Source organism: Drosophila virilis, chromosome 2 (genome assembly GCF_030788295.1).
Source record: "Drosophila virilis strain 15010-1051.87 chromosome 2, Dvir_AGI_RSII-ME, whole genome shotgun sequence".
NCBI lineage: Eukaryota > Metazoa > Arthropoda > Insecta > Diptera > Drosophilidae > Drosophila > Drosophila virilis.
Genome location: NC_091544.1, coordinates 19440637 through 19463112, shown reverse-complemented (window position 1 = coordinate 19463112; position 22476 = coordinate 19440637). Strand labels below are relative to the sequence as shown.

Sequence of the window (22476 nt, the reverse complement as noted above, 5' to 3'; positions counted from 1 at the left end):
TTTATAATAAAAGACAGGAAAATATAATTTTGCTAACAGGAACCCGTTTGCGACTCCCAAAATAGACACCTAAGTTAAGCAGGATGTAACATTTCGATAGCAAGGCACAAATATTCATATGACAGCATTCCGGTTGAATGATGTTGATACAAATTTTGACTTATTTGCATTTCGAAATTTTAAAACCCGGTCTAGTGCTCATTTGCGGCCCAAAAGGAAGCTTCTGCACAAATTTCAGCCCACACCATTTAGGCTGAGCGTTAATCACCAATCAGTCAGTCAGGACAAACTCCTTTATATATATATATAGATGTACACTAAGTTCATAGATTACTTTTTGGTTATTCGCCTCTGTTTTGGCTGCATCTTATAGAAGCCTTCGATATGTTCTTGTGTTCAAAATAGTTGACGGCTTTGGAGGTCGTATGCGAACTAGACCATCGATAATGCCGAATGGCGGCTGCTCCAATGTGCTGAGGTAATAGACACCTGCCTTGGGCACAGCCGGCTCACCGCCCATATATGCATCGGCGGCACAATACACTTCACTGGTGTATTTGCCGTTGCTGTTGCAGCCACATGTGGCTGTTAGTATGCTCTGAAGTGAGCTACAGCGGAGCGCACCAAAGATATTGGGCTGGCGCACAGACTCGGCAAAGTAGTAGACGGCCGCAAAATGATCACAGGCAAAGTCAAACTCGGTGGCCGTGGCATTTGGACATTGCGGCTGTCCGCGGCCCCAGTTGGGAAAGATGGCGGCCTGACTGAGTTGATTGCCCTGTGGATTACCCAGCAGCTTTAGATCTGTGTGTATAGACTCCACATAAATGGCGTCAGTGGGTGCCAGTCGCTCCTCAGGTCCCAGCCTAAGCTGTGTGAGACCCGCTGGATCTAGCGCAAATATGGCGCCCAGGCGTGCGGGTCGCAGCTGTTTGCCAGTTAGGCCGGCGACATGACTGCCCGCACTGTGGCCCACCAAATAGATTTGCTCGTAGGGCACGCCCGTGTTGTCGTGCAGGAAGCGCAGAAATTTGGCAATACTGGCTGCAATCGATTGTAGTTGCTTCGACACACGATAGTAGTTAATGTCCATTGCCTGGCGGCTCCAGTCCACGATGATGACATTGAAGTTGCCACGCCACAAATACGCATCCTTGATAGCCGCATTGTAGCAGGTGTTGCTTTTGCCCGTCCAGCCGTGTATGGAGACTCTGTGAATATTCAGATTTTGTCAAATCATTATAAGGGATCCATTATATTTCTTACTCAACCCACCTGACTGGCCATTTGCCGTTGAAAAACGAATTCTTTAGCATATTCACATCACCCGGACGCAGCAGCTGGCGCTCTTGTGGATTATACGGCGTATAGAGATCATATTGCAAAAGGCTGGCTTGAGATCTGGGCCTTGCCGAATTGGTCAGCCTTTTCAGGCTTGTTTGGACCAAGCCCTCTAAAACGGTGGTTATTGAAATTTCACACTTGCCGCGCTCATAAGCAAACTGCCTTTGGCCAGCGGCCACTTCTAAAACAGCAACAACAGCAATAAAAATATATCACAGATTACAGATTACACCTGAAAGAAACACTTCACTGGCACACTTACTTCCAGCTGGCAACAGCAGCAACAAAAACAACAAGTGCATATTGAAAGCAATAAATAAAAAATGAAATAAAATAAAATTAAATTAAGAACCAAATCAAGTTCCAAAAACTCGCGACAAAGCGTCAATTAAAAGCCACTTTTATTCAGCACAGCTCACTAAAAAGATCTCACAGCAGCGAATTTTTCTGAGCACGACAACCGACAGCTCCGACGCGTTACAAGTTCTGAGCTAAAGTATTGCTAAATTCTAAACGGACGCTGTGTTAAATACCATTATATATAGTGTTTTATAAAGCTAAAAGCGCAGAGCGTGCTGAGGACGACAGCTCAATCGCATGCACTGGACGAGGGCGCCGGCCGGCCGGCCAGCCGGCTTGTTGGCTGGTCGTCTGTCAGCGATAGCTCCACAGCTCGGTCACTGTCATGACAAGCGCCCATTTAAGCTGCAAACTTGTTGAGATTGAGCAGTTGCTGCTGCTGCAACAGTAGCAACAGTATGCAGTTAACAACAATTGCAGATGCAGCTAAGTAAGTGCAAGCAAATACTTGGCTTGTCATGTTCAATTAGCTGCCAACTGGACCCTAGCCACTTCCGTTGCTTGAGCCTAAGTTATTTTAGACGGTTGTTCATTCTGGCTGACGATTTCTTTTTGGCGTTCCAATCCTAAGTTTAGCAGCTCACAATTCACGGCCTGGCATTGGTGTGGGTCAGTAGGCTTTCACTGTCTACGGCCAAGGGGAAATGTTGGTTCATTAGCCTGGCTAACGAAATTCATTTATGCGTTGCATAATTATATATATTAACAAGTCTATATATATATATATATATTTATAGATACACGCATATATTTGACTTTTAAATATGTTTTATTCAGGTTTCTAGTTTTCATCGCCTTACGATTATTAACATAAGACTTTCTTATGTAAGTTGTCCACATATAATTGGCCAATTATCTGGTCATTTTCAAAATGTTAGGTAATTTGAGTGTGAATTTGAATCATTAGTCATGGCATCCATAACTAATTTAATTAGTGCAAACACAGGTGCAATTGTGTACCTCGCTTTTATTTACAAATTCTTAATCATGTGCTTAAGCATGGTATATTATGAGCATATTTTTTTATCAATGGTTCAATCCGAGCATAAATAATTTGCCAGCCTGTCTGGCGCCTTGTTGCTGTAGCGCCTTTCAAATACTATCAAGCCGCATTTGAATTTTGGCTGTGTCATGTTTCATACGCAAATTCGAGCCAAGAATGCTGTTAAACGGCCAAACTAAGTAATTATGCATACAAAAACAGATCGTGAACCAAGTCGTTGATCTCTCGCTACAACCTGCTACTAACAGTTGCCACTGGCCCGCCTCGATCAGCAGGGCTTTCAGACTCATTTACGTAGAAAACTGTGTGAGTTTGGAGAGTTGACGTTTCATCACATCTATGAGATATGAGCTATGAGCTATGAGCACATGTATTTACACGTATTTAAGGTTCAGGTTCAGCAATAATTTCATATCGTTGTTTTCCAAACCATTTAGCGGATCTCTCAGGTCGTAGCATAAGTGTGAGACTTGGTTTCTTTTTATGACAGCGACATTAAAATGTTTGACTTAAACATTTGTCGCTCTTCCTCTTTTACTATTATTGTTGTTAATTTTTATAAACATATAACAGATCGTTCAACTCGTGCGTGCCAAGACATGTGTCGGTTGAGACATGTTACAAAGTTTATTGACAGGATTTACGTATTAAAGCAAATAATGCATGCTTATTACGCGAGATGAAACCTGTACAGTATCGATCATATTGTTTTGTTAAGCTGCTTAAAGGCATATTGAATATTTTCGAAAGTGGGTGTGTACTGGGCTTATAGAGTGCACACGCATCTAAAATAAACTTCAGCTTAAACCACATTACAAGTCAATAAAACCTTGTGCAGTTAACGAATGTATTCCTTAGCCCAAGTGCACTGTGTCACGCCAGTCGTACAAGGTATCTACTCGTTAATCGCCAGTATGCCTCATACTCTTACACTGTTTAGAGATTTTGATATTAAGGAAAACAAGTATACATCTTAGGGGAAAGAGCAAAAGGTTTATGCATTCTTTTAGATTAAATGATTCTAGATGAAATGAATCTCATAAGCTTTGTTCTACTATCATACAAATCACTTGGGTAAATGTTTTAGTAGGCGCATTAAATATTTGATACTAGTGTTTACAATCTGATTTGCAATTTATATGTAATGTAAGTTAATGGCTTCCTTAACAGATTTTTGTAGGAGCTTTTGCCCTCTTATTAATTAACTGAAAAGTATAAACAAGCGTAGGTAAACCCACAATTATTGATTCAAATCAATTTGAAAGTGAAAAACACAGCACGCATCACATTTTGAATGAAACTTGCTTTTAATTATGAATAAACTTCCTATTTACGGTTTATCTTACTGGTTTTTTAGGCGGTGTTCCTGAAGCTAGAAGCTTTATAAAACTTTGAACCCAATAGTATATCACATGATAGACTTGAAAGACCAGTTGCAATATTATATTAGTAAACAACAAATCTAAATCAGATTGGAAAGGCTAATTTGTCAGACAATAGAAATAGACACTCCCATATAATAAATTCGAAAAATTCCTAAAATTTGTGATGGATTAAGAAAATGTATATGCATTTACTTAAATCACGTTTACTACATAACTTTTCATTTTTCTCCTGTAATTTATTATTTTAAATGTTATCTCCAAAAAACTAAGGAAGCTAGCATATTTTACCATATTTTAAAATTTTAGATGTTTTCATTATATGACTTTTAAAAAACCATAACAAAAGTGATTTGTTTAGTTCTGCATATAAATTTCGAATTAACAATGTTTATATCGAAGTTAACGCTCTGAAAAATCACCAAAAATAAAGTAGACGTTGAGTCATAGACATTTCCTGATTGTCAAATATTTAGCACAATTTAAAGAATACTAATTTGCAACAGATTATCACATTTGATACTTCTTATTATAGTTTTTTTTGTTTCCTTTCTTAGCTTTCACTTTCTATCAAAATTGAACTGTTTGCTTGTTTGTTTTTATTTGGTTTGTTAAATTTCACTCTTCTCTGCGATTCTGAACTGTCGTAAATTGGTTCTAAACTGCTGGGCATGTGTGTAACTCTCGATGCTTCTTAAAGGTATTACTTACTAGGGCTCTGGCATGCGCTCGGTTGGCTGCTTGGTTGGTTTTTGATTTCCTGTTCTCATGCAACTGTGAATCCCTGCTTAATGCCGGTAGGTGCCTACAAAAACTGTTCGTAATAAGCAAACTTTTGACGTCACTTGTTGCAAGTCCACTTTTTTTCTCTTCTTGGGTTTCTGTGCTCTGTTGCGATGACGCTGACAACTTTCACGGTCAAGTTCATCTGTGAAGCTCCCGCCTCCATTGTGGTATAGAATTCCGAGCTACTGTTGTTATTGTGTGTGTCTGTCGTTGGCTTGTCGAGCTATGGGCCCAGCTTCTTATACTGATTATGTCTGATGCTCAGTTGGTTTCCACAAATGGAGAACGCTGCAGCGAGGCAGGCAAATTATTTCATCGACGCAAAATGTGTCCGGACAAATCCAAAGACATGTGCTTATCGAATGGCAACGAGAGTGCCAGATTTAGCAGCTGGCTTGGAGATAGCGACACCAATGGCAATGGCAACGGCAACGGCAACATCCACAGCGATTATTTGCTTAACATCTTTGTGCAGCTTTGCGGCCAGCGGCATGCGGCAGACGATATTTGGCGTTTGATATTGCTAATCTATGGAATGGGCAGCAGTCTGTGGCTCATCGGACGCAGCGCACGCAGTGTACGTACCATTCCGAAACCAAATTCAATTTCAAATCCAACTCCGAAACTGTGCCCAACCCAATCCAATCCAGCCGCGTGCGTCGTTTGACTTTCACCAAAAAATGACGTTGCGTTTGTCGAGCTGCGCGACCCGCTGCAACCTGCAGACAACTCGACGATCGCAGACAACAACAACAACCACATTTGTCCAATGCACATTAATATTTTTTCCATGCAAACGTTTAAAGTGAAATTTCCCAGCGTTCGCTTTCATTAGAAATGAATCGCGGTTTGTGTTTCTGTGTGCAGCTTATAACTTGCATAATATATGGAAGCGGGTTCTGTCAATGGGGCTTAAGTCCAGTGAAAAAGGTTTTCAAATTGGCTCGAAGCGAGAAAACACGAAAACTTCATTAGCGCATTGACATGCAAGCGCCTGCCGCCCATTTTTTGGGAAGCAAAAGGGGCGTGACCTTAATCAATTTACGCATTAATCTAAACCAGGCCAATTGGCCCTTTAGGCTAACTCTATATAAACTAGTTTTCGATTAATTATGAAATAACAATAACCAGGAAGCTGCCTATATGCGTTTCTCCAAGCTGCAGTTCGTTTAATTGGTTACAAGACGTGTTTCTTTTTTAAACCAATTGAATATTATGCGAGACTCTTGTTAAGGTACACAACTGCCGTTAAGCTCTGCTCTTGTTCGCTTCCGAGGTGTACGCAATTTGATAAGTTAATGCGGCGAGCAATTTTAATTTGAATAATTAATAATTGACTCCATTGCCAGTACAGACCGTGGACATTGTAATAAGGAAGAGCCACAAGGTTCTATAAATCATCCACTTGATATCGAATGTGGTTCAGATATGAAGATATCGTACTTCATCACTTTGACAATCGCCAATCGGCACTGATCATCGAAGCGCTCTTTCCATAAGATTTATTTGTTTATTACTAAAGGGCTAAAGGCGTGAGAATTTCGATATCTGAAAAAAGTATAGGGTAATGCAATTGAAAGTGAAAGGATAAACTTAATTGATGATGTACAAAATAAGACAATGGAATGGTTCAAGATTCTAAAAAACGTTAAATGGAAATTTCTTATAGTTCCTAAAAAGAATAAGGTTCGAGGACATTTTCGAGCGGTTGTGAAGTTGGGCAAATGCATCAGGACTTAGGAAGGCCATGTTATTTCAAGGTCTCCGACGGTTCAAGTTTCGTTACAATATTACTGTTCTCTTGATAAAAACTTTATATCAAAAAAAGCGAGAAATTCTTAAGCCAGCTTAAAACGAAACTAAAATAAACTAATATGAAATACTAGATGCATATTATATATAGATAATTAAAAATTTTAATTAGAAAAATTTTAATTGAATTTATATCTGCTTAAATTAAAGAGTAGTAAGAGTAAAGAGTTGCTTAAAAAAAGGTGTCATATTTAAGATTCTTTGGTGTTTGTTCAAAATGTTTTGAGTTTCGTGGGCAAGCTATAGTCATGCCTGCCCTAGGGCAGTGCAATAACCTTTTCAACTGACCACAGGCAAGGGAAGGGAAGATTCTATAGAACCTGCACATATATCAATATTTGTCATTGTCACGGACGAGCGTTAAAGCATGTGAATATGCACTATGGTTGATTTAATACCCGCTGAAGTCCAATTGCTGACAATGAAAAGTTCAAATGGAAACATACATGAGATTTTTCACTTTTAGTTATACAAAACTGTGCTGATTATGATGTTAAAGCTGATGATAATGATGATGATGGCGATGAGTATGTGTAATTGTTGTAATATCGCTAATGAGGAGAGCACACTATAAATCGAGCATATGACGACCAAACGAAAACAGATTTGTTGGTGCTGCTTATTAGCATCGAACCTGCAGCTGCAACACGTTGCATAGAGGTACGATGTCTGGGCCGCCGACATGCCGCTTCACCCCACCATATGGTTAACCATGACCGCCACCAATTACGGTAAGCCGCGACCATGTCCACGGCTCTGTTTGTTGATAAGCCACTTTCGAATGCACAGCGCACTTGGCTATTGACTGTTTTGTTGCTGTTGCTGTTGCTGTTGCTGCTGGTCTGCTGGCTGTTTGGCTGCGTCTGGCGCGGCAAGAAATTCAGTTGCGCCGTTGAGCTCAAAGAGAAAACAACACACGAATTACGCGCCAAGCGCCCAGCAGCTGTGAAAGTGTTGGCACTGCTGTTGGTCAAGTGGCCACAAGCGGCGACCGCCAATCGAAAGGAAATTTCGCAACGACAACAGCAAAAATTATATGCACTTTTACTTGTTGTCAGTCTTTGCATCATCATCATCATCATCATCATCATTCGCTATCATCGCCATCAATAACTCACAATAATTATTGTTATTATGTACAAGCACACGGTCAAATCAAAGCTGTCACAAGCGCGTAGCACACCGCCGTTGCCAGCTGCCACGCCCCATAAACAGGCACACGGCCTGGGCGCTGGTAAAAAATTCTTCTCGCACATACGTCACAAAATCGAGGATAATCTAACGCCCAAGCTGAGCGGAAAACTCTACTACAAGGGTAGCAAGCACACGCGCTCCATGAGCGCACTCAGCCTAGTGGACAGCGGCGGCTGTGTGGGCGGCAAGTACACGCCCAACACGACGGCAGCAGCAGCAGCAACAGCGGATTCGCCGACCTGTGCAACAGTCAGTGGCAATCCGCTGCTAACATTGAGTGGCAGCGTTTGCAGCTATGTGGACAGCGATGAGGAGAGTCACATGAGCCTGAATCTGACACAGCAATCGCTAGAAGACGAGATCTTTGCGGAGCTGGAGAAGGTCGCACACGATGAGAGCAAACTGAACGAGGTGCTGCAGAGCTTCGATCAAATATTGCAGGAGTATCCACCAGTGGAGGACCTAGATTTGCAGCTGGAACAGACATTGCCACTGACGCTAACACTGCCACCGCCGCCAGCTGAGTTCAGTGATCGCCAGCTGCTATCGAAATCACATAGTTCGCTGAGCATGGCTTCGAGCAGACGACAGATCTACCAGACGCCGGAATTGGCCAATTCGATGCTGTTGCGCCGTAGCGACTCCAGCTCGAAACAACGCTACAATTCGTTGTGCGACATCAGACAGTTAAGCGGCAGCCGCATACCCATATCCAAGCACTCCAGTCTGCGCTGCCTGGAGAAGACCAATGGCACGAGCAAACCGCAGCAAACACTGCCACAACAGCAGCCAAAGCAGCAACGCACCAGATCCATGCTGACACTTAGCAGTCGCAACTGCAGCAGAGCCAATGCGGCAGCCAAAATGAAGCCGCTGCCGGCGCCACCAGGTTCTGTTTTGCCGCCTAAGCGGGCCAACTCAACGCTGGAGCGTCGCCAGTTGGCGACCAAGCCGCCCAGACGTGCCAATTCGACATTGAAAGCGGCGGCCAATCGATCACCGAATGCGCACAGCGATGAGCTGTTGGTCAAGTGCCTGGCCAAGGGTCATGACCTGCTGCGTCAAGTGGAGAGCCTAAATGCCGGCAAACCACGGCCCAGTCGCGGCGTGAGTAAGGAGCACACGCAGCTGCTGCGACATAAAAAGAAACAGCAGCTACAAAAGCTGCACTATGCCAACGAGGAGAAAGTGGGCAAACCCAAGCTAGAATCGTGCAAGATAATACCTCCCAAGCTGGGCGAGACCTCAGATAAAAATCAAGAGCTGCTGGTCAAAGTGGTGCAACAGCAGCAGCCGCCGCCACAACATAAGCCAATAAAAGCTGTTGAACATAACTCAAACTCTGACTCAGATGACTCGGGTCACATAAGCAACACTGTGTTGTCATCGGCATCCAACTCCACCAGCAATTCAACTGGCAGTCTGTGCGAGTCTGAGGGCGAGGGCGAGGGCGAAGTTGAAACAGAGCCGGCCAAAAGCTGCTGCAAGCCCAACAAAATTGCTCAGCTATTGCAAAAGTTTGAGGCCAGATCCAAATGCCAAACGGATAGCAACCATATGATTCCAACGATGACGTCAACCACGACTAAAGTGGCGCAGGTGCGGGCGGTGCGCTGCATACAAACGCAGGTGGAGATCTATCCCACCTATATGAAAGAGGTAACTATGCAGCTGCACTAGCTAGCGACTCCCCAGCAAAGGCCCTACCATAACTTAACCACTCTATACGCTCCGGCTATATCTTTTAGTTACAACTATTTCTTAACTATTAACTGGAATAAATATTGTTATAAAAAAAAAACAAAAACAAGCCTCTTTGCCGCTTCTCTTCTGTTCTATATTTATGTATTTATATTATTTAACACCTGGTTTCGGCTACTTGTTGCTTTTGTTTTTCGTAGTTTTTTTTTAGTGGTTGCCTCTTGTGCCGCCTCACCTCAGTTGTAAAACCCGCACATACACACCCATTTTCCCGGTTGGTCGCAATTTCACATTGGTTTACTTTCATTTTTGATCTACGTGCGCTGCATAATTTAAAATTTTGAAATAGTTTCTCGAAAAACGTCGCAAATTCAGCGAAACACCGTTGACACACCCCGCAAAGGTGCGTCCAATCTCAAGCCAAATCCAAAGACTTTCAGCTAACTAATTTGTAGTCTCAATGGAGGCTCGCGACTTTGGCTCGATTGCATTTGTTTGTAGAGAGTCGGGCTGCCTAATGGAATTGACGCTTTTGTTTATTTTTTATTTTCTATTTAGTGGTGAATTTTTATACCCTGTACCCCATGGGTATGGGTAATGGGTAATAACGGGTATAATGGTGTTGTGCAAATTTTGTAAGAACCAGAAGAAAGTTTTTTTGATCCCATAAAGTGTATATGTACTTGGTAGGTATTAATGAGCAGATTGATCTGTCGATCGATATATGTTTATTGCATGCTGAGCTCGTCTCGTTTGAACAAATTTTATATGTTAAGGTTTTTTTGGAGTATAAACAATTTGAAGATATGTTTAAGAATGTTATTTTTTATAGATGTGATGATATTAAAGTAAAGTACGAATGTTTGTAACGGCAGTTTTCGACTAGTTACAGGGTATCCTCGAGGCCGGCATTACTAACTAAAGCCCTCGTACTGGTTTTGTTAAATCTTTTATTACGTTCCTAGCATTCTGCACAGGTGTGCAAATTGGTGAGCTGTGCTCTTGTCCAGCTCTTTGCCTCTGCTGCTGTCAGCCACCTTGAACACCTTAACCTTCACTTCCTTGAATTGATTAATTTTTGCTTTATTTGTTTAAGTTGCCTTCTTGTAAGTGCAGCTGCGCTTAAACTTCACATACAAAATTGTGACTATTTGAGCTGAGGATGGGGCTAAGAACTTCACTTTATGTATAAGGCTGTCGGAAATCCATTTTTTATATTCTTTATTTCGCCATTGTCTACTGCAAGTCTAATTAGGGTATAAATTGGATTTCTGTTGATGAACGCATTTTAATATTATTGTTTTATTCATAAGCAATAGAGAAAATTGCAGCTGTAAACATCTGAAAAAATGGTTATTTTCACTTAATGCCAAATTGAATAAAAATCTTGCGTTTCGTATTAAAAGGCACTTGAGTTTTTAAAAAAACTTAACTTAACTTCTTGAATTGTTAATAAACATAACTTTCTGTCGAACGAAAATGTTTGTTAGAAAGATTAAATTTCGATAGAGTTTATCTATAAAGATTAATTAGTTTCAAAAATCATTGAACATATTTAAAAAATTATCTAAATTTCGTTAAATTATTCGGTTTATCGAAATAGGATAAAGATAATTTTATATATTGTATTAAACCTATAAGAAAATGTCATTAAATCATACATTTATTTGGAAGTTCCTTACAAGACCAATTAATTTAATTCTTTAATATTATTTAGTAGGTTCGATTACAAAGAGGTTGTAAATAAGTTTAAAATGTAAAAAATGCACAAAAAGCCGAGTAGATATACAAGACGTAACAAGATAGATACACAAAATGTGGCATGCAGGCGTCAAGTACCGAATCCATATATAGAATTTTGTTTTGCTTTGATATGCGAATATCAATTAGATACATATGTGTATAGGGTATATTCTAGTATAAATATATAAGATTTAGAAATTCGATGTTTTTTTTTAAATAAGTAAATTTATAGCACACAAATAAGATACTAACAATATAAACATTTCATGAAAACAACAGACATTAAGAGAGAGAGAGACAGGCATTTGTATACTGACTTTATGAAGTGTTAGATATCTTCTAAAGCACATAGTTATACATATCCTAAGATCAAGGATTTAGATTTTATGTACAAAAAAAAATGTAATTTCAGTTCAATATTATCAATTCTTATTTTCATACCCTATATACTTCTAATCATATTTCAGATACTTTTCCGTTCCGGTGTGCTCAATGAGCTGGAGGCCAAACGCGATGTGTTGCTTTCGGATCGCATTATACAGTTGCAGGCGTTTTGTCGTGGCTATTTGGCACGCAAAAAGATGTCGCAACGGCGTATTCAGGTGAGTTCAATCCCCCCAGGAGATTTCCAATAAGCCTGATCTACAATCTTGGCCTTACAGGAGCTGGCAGTGCGTTGCATTCAACGCAATGTAAAGGCCTTTTTGGCTGTGCGCGACTGGCCCTGGTGGCGTCTGTTGGTTCGTGTGACGCCTCTGCTCAATGTGCACCGTACCGAGGAGCAGTTAAAGATCGCCAACGAGGAGTTGCTCATGCTTCGTGCCAAGCTGGAGAAGATCGAATATGATCGCAGTGAAGTCAAGAACGAGAATCAAAAATTGGAAGCCAAGGTAAGCCATTTTTCTACCCATATCTCAGACAAGGCAAGTCTTTGCGTCTAGTCTTTAATTAAAATTGCGCAGCCGGAGATGACATGACATGTGGCTGCGCTGCCCACGTTAGTTGAAATGACAACTATCTGGGGCGCCAAGATTTGGCTAGTCTTGTGGTGCAAACAGTTTGCAGAGTGATGCTTTATGTTCCGCTCGCTGCTGCTATGAATGATGTCTGTATGAATGCAGATATTTGTACAGTGGAACTAGTTTTCCTAAAATTCATATAATTTGGGTTTATTATACATTTCTGTATTTATTTATATTATCTGCTTTCTAATGAAAATTAAAAACAGATTTTAAGTTAGCCTCTGTTAAATTGATTTAATATCTGGGGCTCTTTGTATACCCTATTTTCACTGACAGATCGACAATGATGTATGGCTTCTGCTTTATTTAAAATGAAAATATTTAAACAATTTTTTTATTTTAAATGGCAACAAAATGTACAGCTTGCACAGCTGAACTATAGGAAGTTTTTTTTTGCCAAAATTAATTATATATTAGCGGGCGAATACGTCAATTCAGAATATAAATGGTATACTTCAATTAATTAATATTGTAGAATATTTTTAATATATTTAAATGAAGTAATCTATATATTTTGGATATTTCTGACCTGACCCTAATTTAAATATTAATTTAAAATGCATCACGGTCAAGTTTTTATAAATAAAAAAAAAATGTAAAAAATTTGTACGCTTACTTACCGTGGGATTTGAGTTTTATTGTATATTTTATAAGCTTAATAACTATTCATGTAAACTCATAAAGCGCGCAGTTGTTATAAATTTGGCTCTGCACAGTATTAAATATCAAGGGAAGTTTATGGAAAGTGTTTGCATGCTTTAATGCCATTGAAAAAATCGTCTGGATTGTATTTGACCAATAGAATTTTCGCAATGAGTGCATTTCTGTGATAGATACGATTGAGTTAAGACTGCGATCTGGCGATATTTCCGCCTCTTGTTTGGCTTATTGTAAAATATAAATAGCTTCTGGGCAATGCGTGAGTCCATTGAACACTGACTGGGGATACGTATTTATGTAAAAGCACGCATGTTTATGTATATGTATATCGGTGTATCTCTGCACTTAAGAATAGCGAGTTGTATATGTATTTTTAAATGCTCCGAAAAATCATTAATAATACTTAATTGTGCTGCTGTGTACTCGTGTTGCAACTTCGATCCACATGCTGGTCATTCATTTATATAAACGTTGAGCAAATCAACAGTTGTCTCGACTTATTAAATACATTTGTACATGTAAACATATTTATATATAAGTATATATATCTGAGATTATGTCAATATCGAGGCGGTCCATGTTGCAATTCTTTTGCCAGACGCTCTCCGACTCTCTCTCTCTCACTCTCAGACTGTGTAGAGCAGTTTGCCAAAAAGCAGCTGCCCGGCGAGCTTTTCTGGTCACGCATCGCAAGTGGCCGCCGTTCCCCAAGAGATTCACTTAGTTGCTGAGCAAACGTCGCGACGCGAACGCCGGAGGCGCCCAACACCGTGTACCGTGCCGTGTCGCGAGATCCGTATCCGAATTCGTATGCAAATCTGAGTCCGAAACCGATACGTTTTCGTGCGTGTGTGTGATAGAAAAATCGGTGCCAAAAGAAAAGTAAGAAAGGGGGAAAAGAAACGAAGCATATTGGCAATTTGATGCTGAAGCCAAAATAAATAGCATTTTCGCGATAAATTTAAATTTTTGCTTGCAAGCGATCTCAAGTTTTTGACAGCACGTAAAACCACACAAACCTACCCCCAGAACCGAAACACACAACCAAATCACAAAACGATTTAAAAACGAACTAAAAACGAATTTAACGAATTGGCACTACAAATCCAGATTCAACAAAAACGAAAACTAAACCACAATTAAGCCCACTAACCCACTACTGGTCCTTTCACCCCCTGCTCCTGATTAACACGCATCCAACCCGCAAACTAGCCCTCCTTCCTACCCGACAATGGCACCGCTGGCGCCTGTAGATGCAGCTCTTGCTGACAGTGCTGACATTGCAGCTCCGCCAGCTGCCAAAGATGAATCTAAAAACGAATTAGAGTGTGAACCAGAGCAGGAGAAGGACACTTTTATTGCACGCGTATTGGCCGCCATGAATGGTATTACGAGAAACAATAACAACAGCAGCGGAAGCGGCAGTGGCTCCTCGCTGGGCACACTAAAGCCACCCAAACCGCCCAGCAGCCAGGCACGCAAGCAGCTGCGCCTGCTGCCCAAGCAGCGCGAACAGAGTCCCGTCCATGGGCTGACCAATGGACACAGCAACACCAATACACGCAACACACACCACACCAACAACAACCACAACAGCTACACGTCACGTGCCACAAGCCACAGCAGCAGCTCGCAGTCGCTTTCAACGTCCGGACTGGGTAATTACCAGACTAAGGACACTGAAAGCCAGTACGAGATCTCGCTGAAACTGCCTCTTTCAACAGGCTCAGGCACGGCAACAGGCACAGGGGCATCTGGGGATGCTGCCATGGATCGATTGCGCCTGCTGACACGCTCGCCCAGTCCAGCTTATTCAATATCCTCACGCTGCTCGACACAGTCCAGTGTTTCGCGCACGTCGCGCCTGGAAACGCCGCCGCGTCGCGTATTTCCGCAGAGCTACACGAGGGGCAGCGGCTTGGATCCGTATGAGATGCATCAGCTGGAGAGTTCGCCAGTGGTGTTTGATGCGAATCTGTCGTTTGTTCTGGGTTGCCAACGGCAACCGGTGCATCAGACGCTGCGTCCGACGCCCTCGTTTGAGGATCCGCGTACCTCCTCCGCCTACCTAAGCGAGAAGATACAAAACTTTCTCAAGCGTACCGACCACGTGCAGGAGGAATGGACAGCCATGGGACGGCGCACGCGACGCCACAACAGCAGCAGCAGCAACGCCAGCGCCACAAATGGAGTTGGGGGCGGTTACAGCAGTCGCTGCAGCACGCCCAGCGGTAGCTCGGTGTACTATGATGATTACGATACCATCTCGCTGATTGAGCGACAGCGTGAACGCAACAGCATGGAACGCTGCGGCTCGGTGGGGCGCACACGTTCCGCCCAAAACATATTGACCAAGGCGTTTCAGCTGTCCAAACAGCTGCCGCACACGCCAACGTCGCGTGGCAACTCCGTGGCCAGAGAATCATCGGTGGCCACCACAGCGATGAATGGAGATGATGACGATGACGATCGCACCATACGTGAGGAGGATGACAATCAGCTGGATGAGGTAGTTGCTGCTGTTAACCTTGAGCTTGTCGGTCTTTTGATTTCTTATTTAATTCCCTCTGTGCATGTGTGGGCAGTTGACATCATTTCGAATGATGACTCCGATCTGGCCATGTCTTGTCAGTTTAGAGCACATAAATATAAATGATTCTTAAGTAAACATATGGTTGAAAAATTCCAATTCCATGCAGCAACGCCGGCGCTGACATTGACAGCGGCATCCTCCGACATCGACGTCGAGGTGTTGCTAAAGTTAGCGTTTCACTTCAGATACTCGGGTCGATCTATTTCTGGATAACAACAAAATAATGCGTGAATCACGCCGTATGAATTCTTTAAGTACTAGAGGGACTTGGCGAGGGAATATTCCATAGATTCATTTCTTGTTTTTAGAGGATGACATGATTATTGAATAAAATTTATTAGTACTTAAAAATGTTCTAATGCATATTTACGTTTGAAGTCCGTATTCCAATGATCGAATCAAAATAGATGGATTTCATATATATGGTAGATAAATAATGTCGCCTTTAACTCTAGACGGTGAAATACATTTTTTTCACCTAGATTAAAATAAATATCCAATAGCACCTTTCTCCGGCTGTTTAACCTTTTACAAGTTTCTTAAAGCTTAATAATAAAAATTCTATTGATGAAATACAGCAAAATAATATTGTTTACCTCATTGATTATTTATATATATATATATATATATAGATATGCATATATAACATATTTACATTATGAATATTTTAAAGTGAAATTCATTTCTTGACTTTTAAACTGATAAACTTATAAAACAGAAAAAGCATTTTAGGGAAATTGGAATCGGAATTTTATCTTATCACTTTTCAGCTTCTTATCAGAGAATTAAAATGCTAACAATAATATTATTGTACTCAAAATTAATACAATTAATTTTTTCTTTAAGAACTTTTAAAAATTTCCATTGACAATCTATGGGTTGAGGTCATTTGCGCAACGCCTCTATTGCTAAACTTAGCATGCCGATAGGATAAATAAATATGTATTCCAACTGTTTATAAATATGCCAAAGAAATGAGTTCAATATGAAACACGTAAAACAAAGATTTTTCACGCGAATTTCTGTCGAACATTAGGAATTTTTGGCAAACAAGTACGATTTTACACATAGTAATGCCAAATTGTTTGATTTCTTTTCACGCTTCTCATTTTCAGTTATCCGAGCTGACCGTGGATCTGGCAGAGGAGCGTTCCACGGCGCATATTGCCACCGAGCGTCTGGAGGCGGAGACTGCCGAACGGCTGAAGCTTGAAAAGGAGCTCGGGGAGCATCAGACCAAGGTGAAGAACCTACAGGAGATGAGCGAAAAGCTGGAAATGGAGCTAATATGCGCAAAATCCGACTTGAATGGCATCTCCGAGGATGAGGACGTCGAGCACGAAGAAGGCAGCGGTGGTGTTTACAAGCTGAAGTACGAGCGCGTGGCCAGGGAACTGGAGTTCACCAAGCGGCGACTACAGACGCAGCATGAGCACGATCTGGAACAGCTGGTCGGGCTCAAAAAGCAATTGGAGAAGAAGGTGTGTTATCTGAACGGTAGCTCTCAAAGTAACTTGATCTGAGCTTTCCCACATTCGCAGCTATCCGATGCCTACGAGGAAGTTGAAGAACAACGTCAGGTTGTGGGCCAATGGAAACGCAAGGCACAAAAGATGACCAACGAGATGAATGATTTGCGCATGCTGCTCGAGGAGCAAAATGCACGCAACAATTTGCTGGAGAAGAAGCAGCGCAAATTCGATGCCGAGTGTCAGTCCCTGCAGGATGCAGCGCGCCAGGAACGCCAGGCCAAAGAGCGGTATGGACGCGAAAAAGATGTCCTCCAAGCTGAGAAATTTACGCTCGAGCAAACGCTGGCGGTGAGTAAGACGAAACAGATATATAATAATATATTTACAGTGGAGTGAAGACTCGAATATTTGAGCATTTTATTTTCTTCAAGATATACTTCTATTTGGGAACTTTTATTTGTTATTCTTGAATGCATTACATTTTTTAACAAATTAATATTCAAAAATTACAGAAAAACCATACGAATATATATTTATAGAAATTATACTAACCAAGCAACCACTGTACACGGACAAGCTCTATTAGTTAAATCACGACAAGCAGAAACTTTGTGTTGCTCAGCCAAGTGGACAACCAATCTTTTGTGAAACACCTGGTTAATTGAACAACAATTATCTATTACAATATCAGTCCAATTTAATTCGTAATTTAAATTGGGCTCAAAATTCCAATTAATGTTTCATTTTGGACATTGCACATAACGTGATGGCCTTGATGTGTACACCAGTTCACGCTTCCATCTCTAGTTGCGCATGCAACATAAATGTTGCCAACATATGTTGCTAAGCAGTTGACAATGTTGCAGAACGCTTAGCACGCTTCTAGCTAGAAAAAAATATCGCTGAAAAAGGCCAAACAAAAAATAATAGGCAACATTTGGTGGTCGAGAGCAGGACAGAATGAAAACGCAGGCAGGCAAGCAAACAAATCGGTTTTATAATCAGCTCCGGCAACAACAAGTGGCAGTGCCAGTTTCAGTGGCAGTGGCACATTCAACATTTTGCGGCAGATACAGATATATGCAGTATCTGAAGACCTGCCTCTTTGAAAACTCGTTCGGCTTGTTTACCCACGCCGCTGGCCGACTGTCTGCCCGACTGACTGACAAACCATCTGCGTGTATACAATGGCAATTTTCAACTACCTGCCCACACCATATGCATGCAACTTGCTACACGCTCCACGCAACACACTCCCTGCCGCATGCTCTTTCTCGTGTATTCTAAGAAGGTTTTCCTTAGATGCGCTCAGTTGAGTGCGACTCCAGTTCAGCTGAGTGGTTTTTGTTGATACCCTTGACGAGGGTATTCCCATTTTGCCATGAAAAGCGAAACGCATTAAAACAGGCCCCTACGAACCCATAATATATACATGTGCTGGTCGTCGGAGTCGGCGGCATAGGACCACTATATCATATAGCTGCCATAGGAATTGTTGTTTCTTCCAGAACAAAAACCTTTTTGTTTTTTAATATATTTTGACCAAGCATGGCTCCGTTCATGTGCCTCACATATTTGTCAAATCTTGTCAACATCAGCGGATTTCTATATAAGATATTTTTCAGAGTATATCAAGATATCATGCTTCACCTCGAGAGATGTAATACTTAATTTCAAACTTAGGCCAAATTGGTGGACAATTTTTAAAGAAGAGTAGAAATCTATTACATATATCAATATCGAAAGTCATATGTTCGCAAGGGTATTTAATCTTCGCTGTGGCAAAGATAGCGGCTCGTTCTGGTTTTTCTTTTGTGGGTTCTCATGTTTTTATCGGCCTGTACTGAGGCAGTTTGCGTCACAAGTTTCTGTCTCTGCTCTTTGTGACTTTCTTCAGCGACGATCGACGATCGCTGGCGATGACTGTGGCCGGGCCAGTGGTTGTATGGACGTCGAGCCGCGATAACTGGAGTACGTGCATACAGACAAACGCACATCTATTGCAAACGACCAGTTCCACGAAAAAATAATAATAAAAAAACAACAACAATAATAATAATTATTATAATCATAACAAGTAGAATTTCGACTCGGGTCGCGTGATAACTGGCCGGACAGAACTGTGCCCCGATTTTTTTTTTTTGTTTTTATATCCAATTCCATATCCATATGTGAAACAATTTACTCAGTGCTCAAGTACAGCCATGAGTATCAGCGCCACATGTGCAACTCGGTTGATTCAAGTACGTACATTTGGTGGAACCAGGACGGGTCAAAACTATTGAGCGGCTTTCTCTGTTTTTTATCGGATTTGTAATTGTATGTTTCATTTGCAGGATACACGTCTGGATCTAGAGCTGAAAGAGGAAAAGCTGGCCTCGCTGCAGCGTGAGCTGGAGGAGATGACCTTTGGCGGTGGCACTGAGGAGGAGTTTGCGCAGCTGCGACGCTCCAAGAACGAAACCGAGCGGCGCGCAAAGGAACAGGAGGAGGAGCTCGACGAAATGGCTGGGCAAATACAGCTGCTGGAACAGGCCAAGCTGCGTCTGGAGATGACCCTAGAGACAATGCGTAAAGAGGCGCGGCGCGAGTCACAGCAGCGCGACGAGGAGCTGGAGGAGGTGCGTGGCAATGGCTACAAGAAGATCAAGGCTCTTGAATGTCAGCTGGAAACAGAGCATGAGGAACGCACGCTGCTGCTACGCGAAAAGCACGAGCTAGAGAGACGCCTCTCGTCAATGGAGGACCGCGATCGTGTGGATCGTGATGCCGAGGAGGCGCTGAATCAAAAGCTGCGTCGTGACTTGCGCAAGTACAAGGCGCTACTGAAGGATGCTCAGACGCAGCTGGAGCGACTCAAAGCGGATACGCCTGGCAAAACACTTATCAGGCAGCTACGCAATCAGTTGGAGGATGCGGAATCTGCGCGCACTTTGGCCATGAAGGCGCGCCAGACAGCCGAGGCGGAGCTGGCCGAGGTGCAAGCCATGTTCGAGGAGTCGCATAGGGCGCGCAACGATGCCGAGGAACGGGCCAATGCAGCGCATCGCGATCGCGCCGAACTGCAGGCACAGATCGAGGAGAACGAAGAGGAGCTGGGCGAGCTAATGAAGAAGTACAGCGCCACCGTCAAGCAGCTAAATGCAGAGCAAGTCAACGTATCCGAAACAGAATTTAAGCTCACTGAACTCGAAGCTGAGCGCAACAATCTCAAAGAGCAGGTGGCCGAGCTGCAGCACAGACTCGACAATGTGGAGAACTTGGGTGATCCCTCCATTGCTGTCATGTCCAAGCGGTGAGTTCATAAATAGTTCTTATCAAAAAACAGTTACTCAAGATTTACCATTTTATATTTTACACAGTTTGGAAATGCGCACAAAGGAACTGGAGTCACGTCTGGAACTGGAGCAGGCGACACGTGCACGTCTCGAGGTGCAGGTGAGCCGGCATAAGGAAGCGCTGGAAAAGTTGCAAAACGAAGTAACCCAGTCAAAGCTGCGGGAAATGCAGTCACAGGATGTGCTCAAAAAATCTCAAAAGAGTTTGCGTGACATGCGCGAGGAATATCATTCGCTCTCCAGCCGTGAACAAGAGTCGCTGACGCGTCGTAAGGATCTGGAAAAGAAAATGGAGGTCATGGAATCTGAGGGCACGGCGCTAAAGAACGACTTGCGCTTGGCGCTGCAACGCATTGCGGATCTGCAGCAGGCCATGGAGGAGGAGGGCGAGGAGGAGCTTAGCGAGAGGTAAGAACGTGTATATGCTCAGTAAAAAGCTAAACTAATCGCTTATTATTTGCAGCGAGGAGAGCGTCAGCTCTGTGGGCTCCATCAGTGATTTGGAAGAGCGACTGCGACCCGTGCATGTCAAACGCAGCTCACAGCAGTCATTAAACGGCCCCACCATCCCACCCAGCACTACACGCACGCTGATCTGCGAAAAGGACGACAACAGCCCTAGGTACGCTGATAACGAAGTCAACTCAAACAGCAGGCAGCACAAGCACTAAGCACCGTAGTCGCATTAGCTCGATATAATACCTATATATGCATATGTATAACTATCACTAGTTAGCTAACTAGCTACTTAGCTTATAAGGTCTGTTTTTGCCGGCTTTTCTAATTAACATAATTACTTCATACATGCAAACTACAAACTACAAACCATGCCAACCACACATCCGAAACTGACCCAAAAAATCAACAAAACAAACGCCGCCTCCCGCCATCAACCAAATGCCAAACGAAATTGAAAAAACGAAACAAAAAAAAAAAAAAACATAAAATGCTTTGTAAATATGTTTATGCAAAAAAAAAAAAACAAAAACACATCCCGCCTTCCAAAATGCCCATCCAAAAACAACAACAAACAATGCGCCCCCCTCTCTTGGTGTGCGTGCGTATGTGCGTGTGTGTGTGTGCGTGTAAACCATTAGCTTTTTCTTATTGTAGAATAACAGTGACGTCGCCGTCGTCGCCACACATACATAAACTGGCACTGGCGGCTAAAGCCATACCGGACCAAAAACCGGACACGACATCTGCAGCATCCGCAGCTAAGAAAACAACAACAACAGCAACAGCAACAACAAGCGCAACAGCAGCAACAGCAACAGCAGCAACAAAGATCCTGCAAAATGGACTAGAAACCGCTGGCTAAATACCCTAGAAACATCTCTATGCACAGGAGCTGCAGCTGTACGTGTTTTTTTATCCCTCTCTCTCTCTCTCTCTCTCTCTCTTCTCTCTCTTTCTATGTAATATTAATTAGTTTTGTTTTTTTATTTTTATTTGATTACTGTTTAGTTCAATATGTTTAACTATTTATTATTGAAATATAGCTACATATATATAAATATATATAAATAAAATACAATATGTAATGCAGTTTCCATTCATATGGAATCGTAGTTAATTTAATTTGCGCGACAGTCCCTATAAACAAGAACAAAAGTGATTAACATGTTTTATCCTTCTCGAAAAGAAACACTAACGTTTGATATTTAAAAATGAATTATAAAAAAAAAAACCTATAGCATATAATCCATTTTCCTATAGCCAACTTAAATGAAATTAGTTAAACGCGTTTCAAAATCATAGACAAGTATGCATAATATGCGAAATAATAAACGTTTTACTAAACTAAATTCAATACTTAATACATTTATATAAACAAATATCAACAGACCTATGATAAATAGTTTACATACAGCTCTCATGACAAACGCATCCGATAGTCAAAAAATATTAGCAACATTTTTCACATAACTCATCAAGAATCAAGAATATTATATATTCGTATACAAAACATTTGCAAAATTAAATTAATCAGAAAAATACACATATAAAATATAAAAAACACAAAATTTGAAAATAACAAATAAACATATTGTTATAAAAACCAA

General features: G+C 41.8%; 2 protein-coding genes across 12 annotated transcripts in view; one reads left to right on the top strand and one right to left on the bottom strand.

Annotated features, from left to right (window-relative positions):
- Positions 1-22476, top strand: part of Mhcl (Myosin heavy chain-like) — a 37231-nt gene extending 14755 nt beyond the window's left edge. For 4 of the 11 annotated variants that reach the window (XM_032436731.2, XM_015171931.3, XM_015171937.3 and 1 more), the window contains 8 exons: positions 11793-11927; positions 11988-12215; positions 16716-17081; positions 17142-17420; positions 19409-20367; positions 20435-20818; positions 20874-21032; positions 21524-22476. In XM_032436731.2, coding sequence (XP_032292622.1) covers positions 11793-11927; positions 11988-12215; positions 16716-17081; positions 17142-17420; positions 19409-20367; positions 20435-20818; positions 20874-21032; positions 21524-21731 — 2718 coding nt within the window. In that variant the 3' untranslated portion in view covers positions 21732-22476. Of the gene's footprint in view, positions 1-7576; positions 9541-11792; positions 11928-11987; positions 12216-13743; positions 15517-16715; positions 17082-17141; positions 17421-19005; positions 19316-19408; positions 20368-20434; positions 20819-20873; positions 21358-21507 lie in introns of those variants that run through there. The other 7 variants (XM_070207626.1, XM_032436740.2, XM_070207628.1 and 4 more) reach the window with 7 other exon arrangements.
- sxe2 (sex-specific enzyme 2) lies at positions 276-1846 on the bottom strand. Its single transcript, XM_002053321.4, has 3 exons — positions 1607-1846; positions 1276-1525; positions 276-1211 (listed from the first exon to the last, which is right to left on the bottom strand). The coding sequence occupies exons 1-3, from the start codon at positions 1644-1646 to the stop codon at positions 368-370; spliced, it is 1134 nt and encodes a 377-aa protein (XP_002053357.2). The 5' UTR covers positions 1647-1846; the 3' UTR covers positions 276-367.

Bases quoted from the DNA above. Each gene is read 5' to 3' on its own strand.
- sxe2 (XM_002053321.4), bottom strand. From the start codon at position 1,646: ATGCACTTGTTGTTTTTGTTGCTGCTGTTGCCAGCTGGAA. The intron at 1,526-1,606 runs GTAAGTGTGCCA...TTGCTGTTTTAG, and splicing joins GCTGCTGTTGCCAGCTGGAA to AAGTGGCCGCTGGCCAAAGG. The intron at 1,212-1,275 runs GTGGGTTGAGTA...GAATATTCACAG, and splicing joins AACGGCAAATGGCCAGTCAG to AGTCTCCATACACGGCTGGA.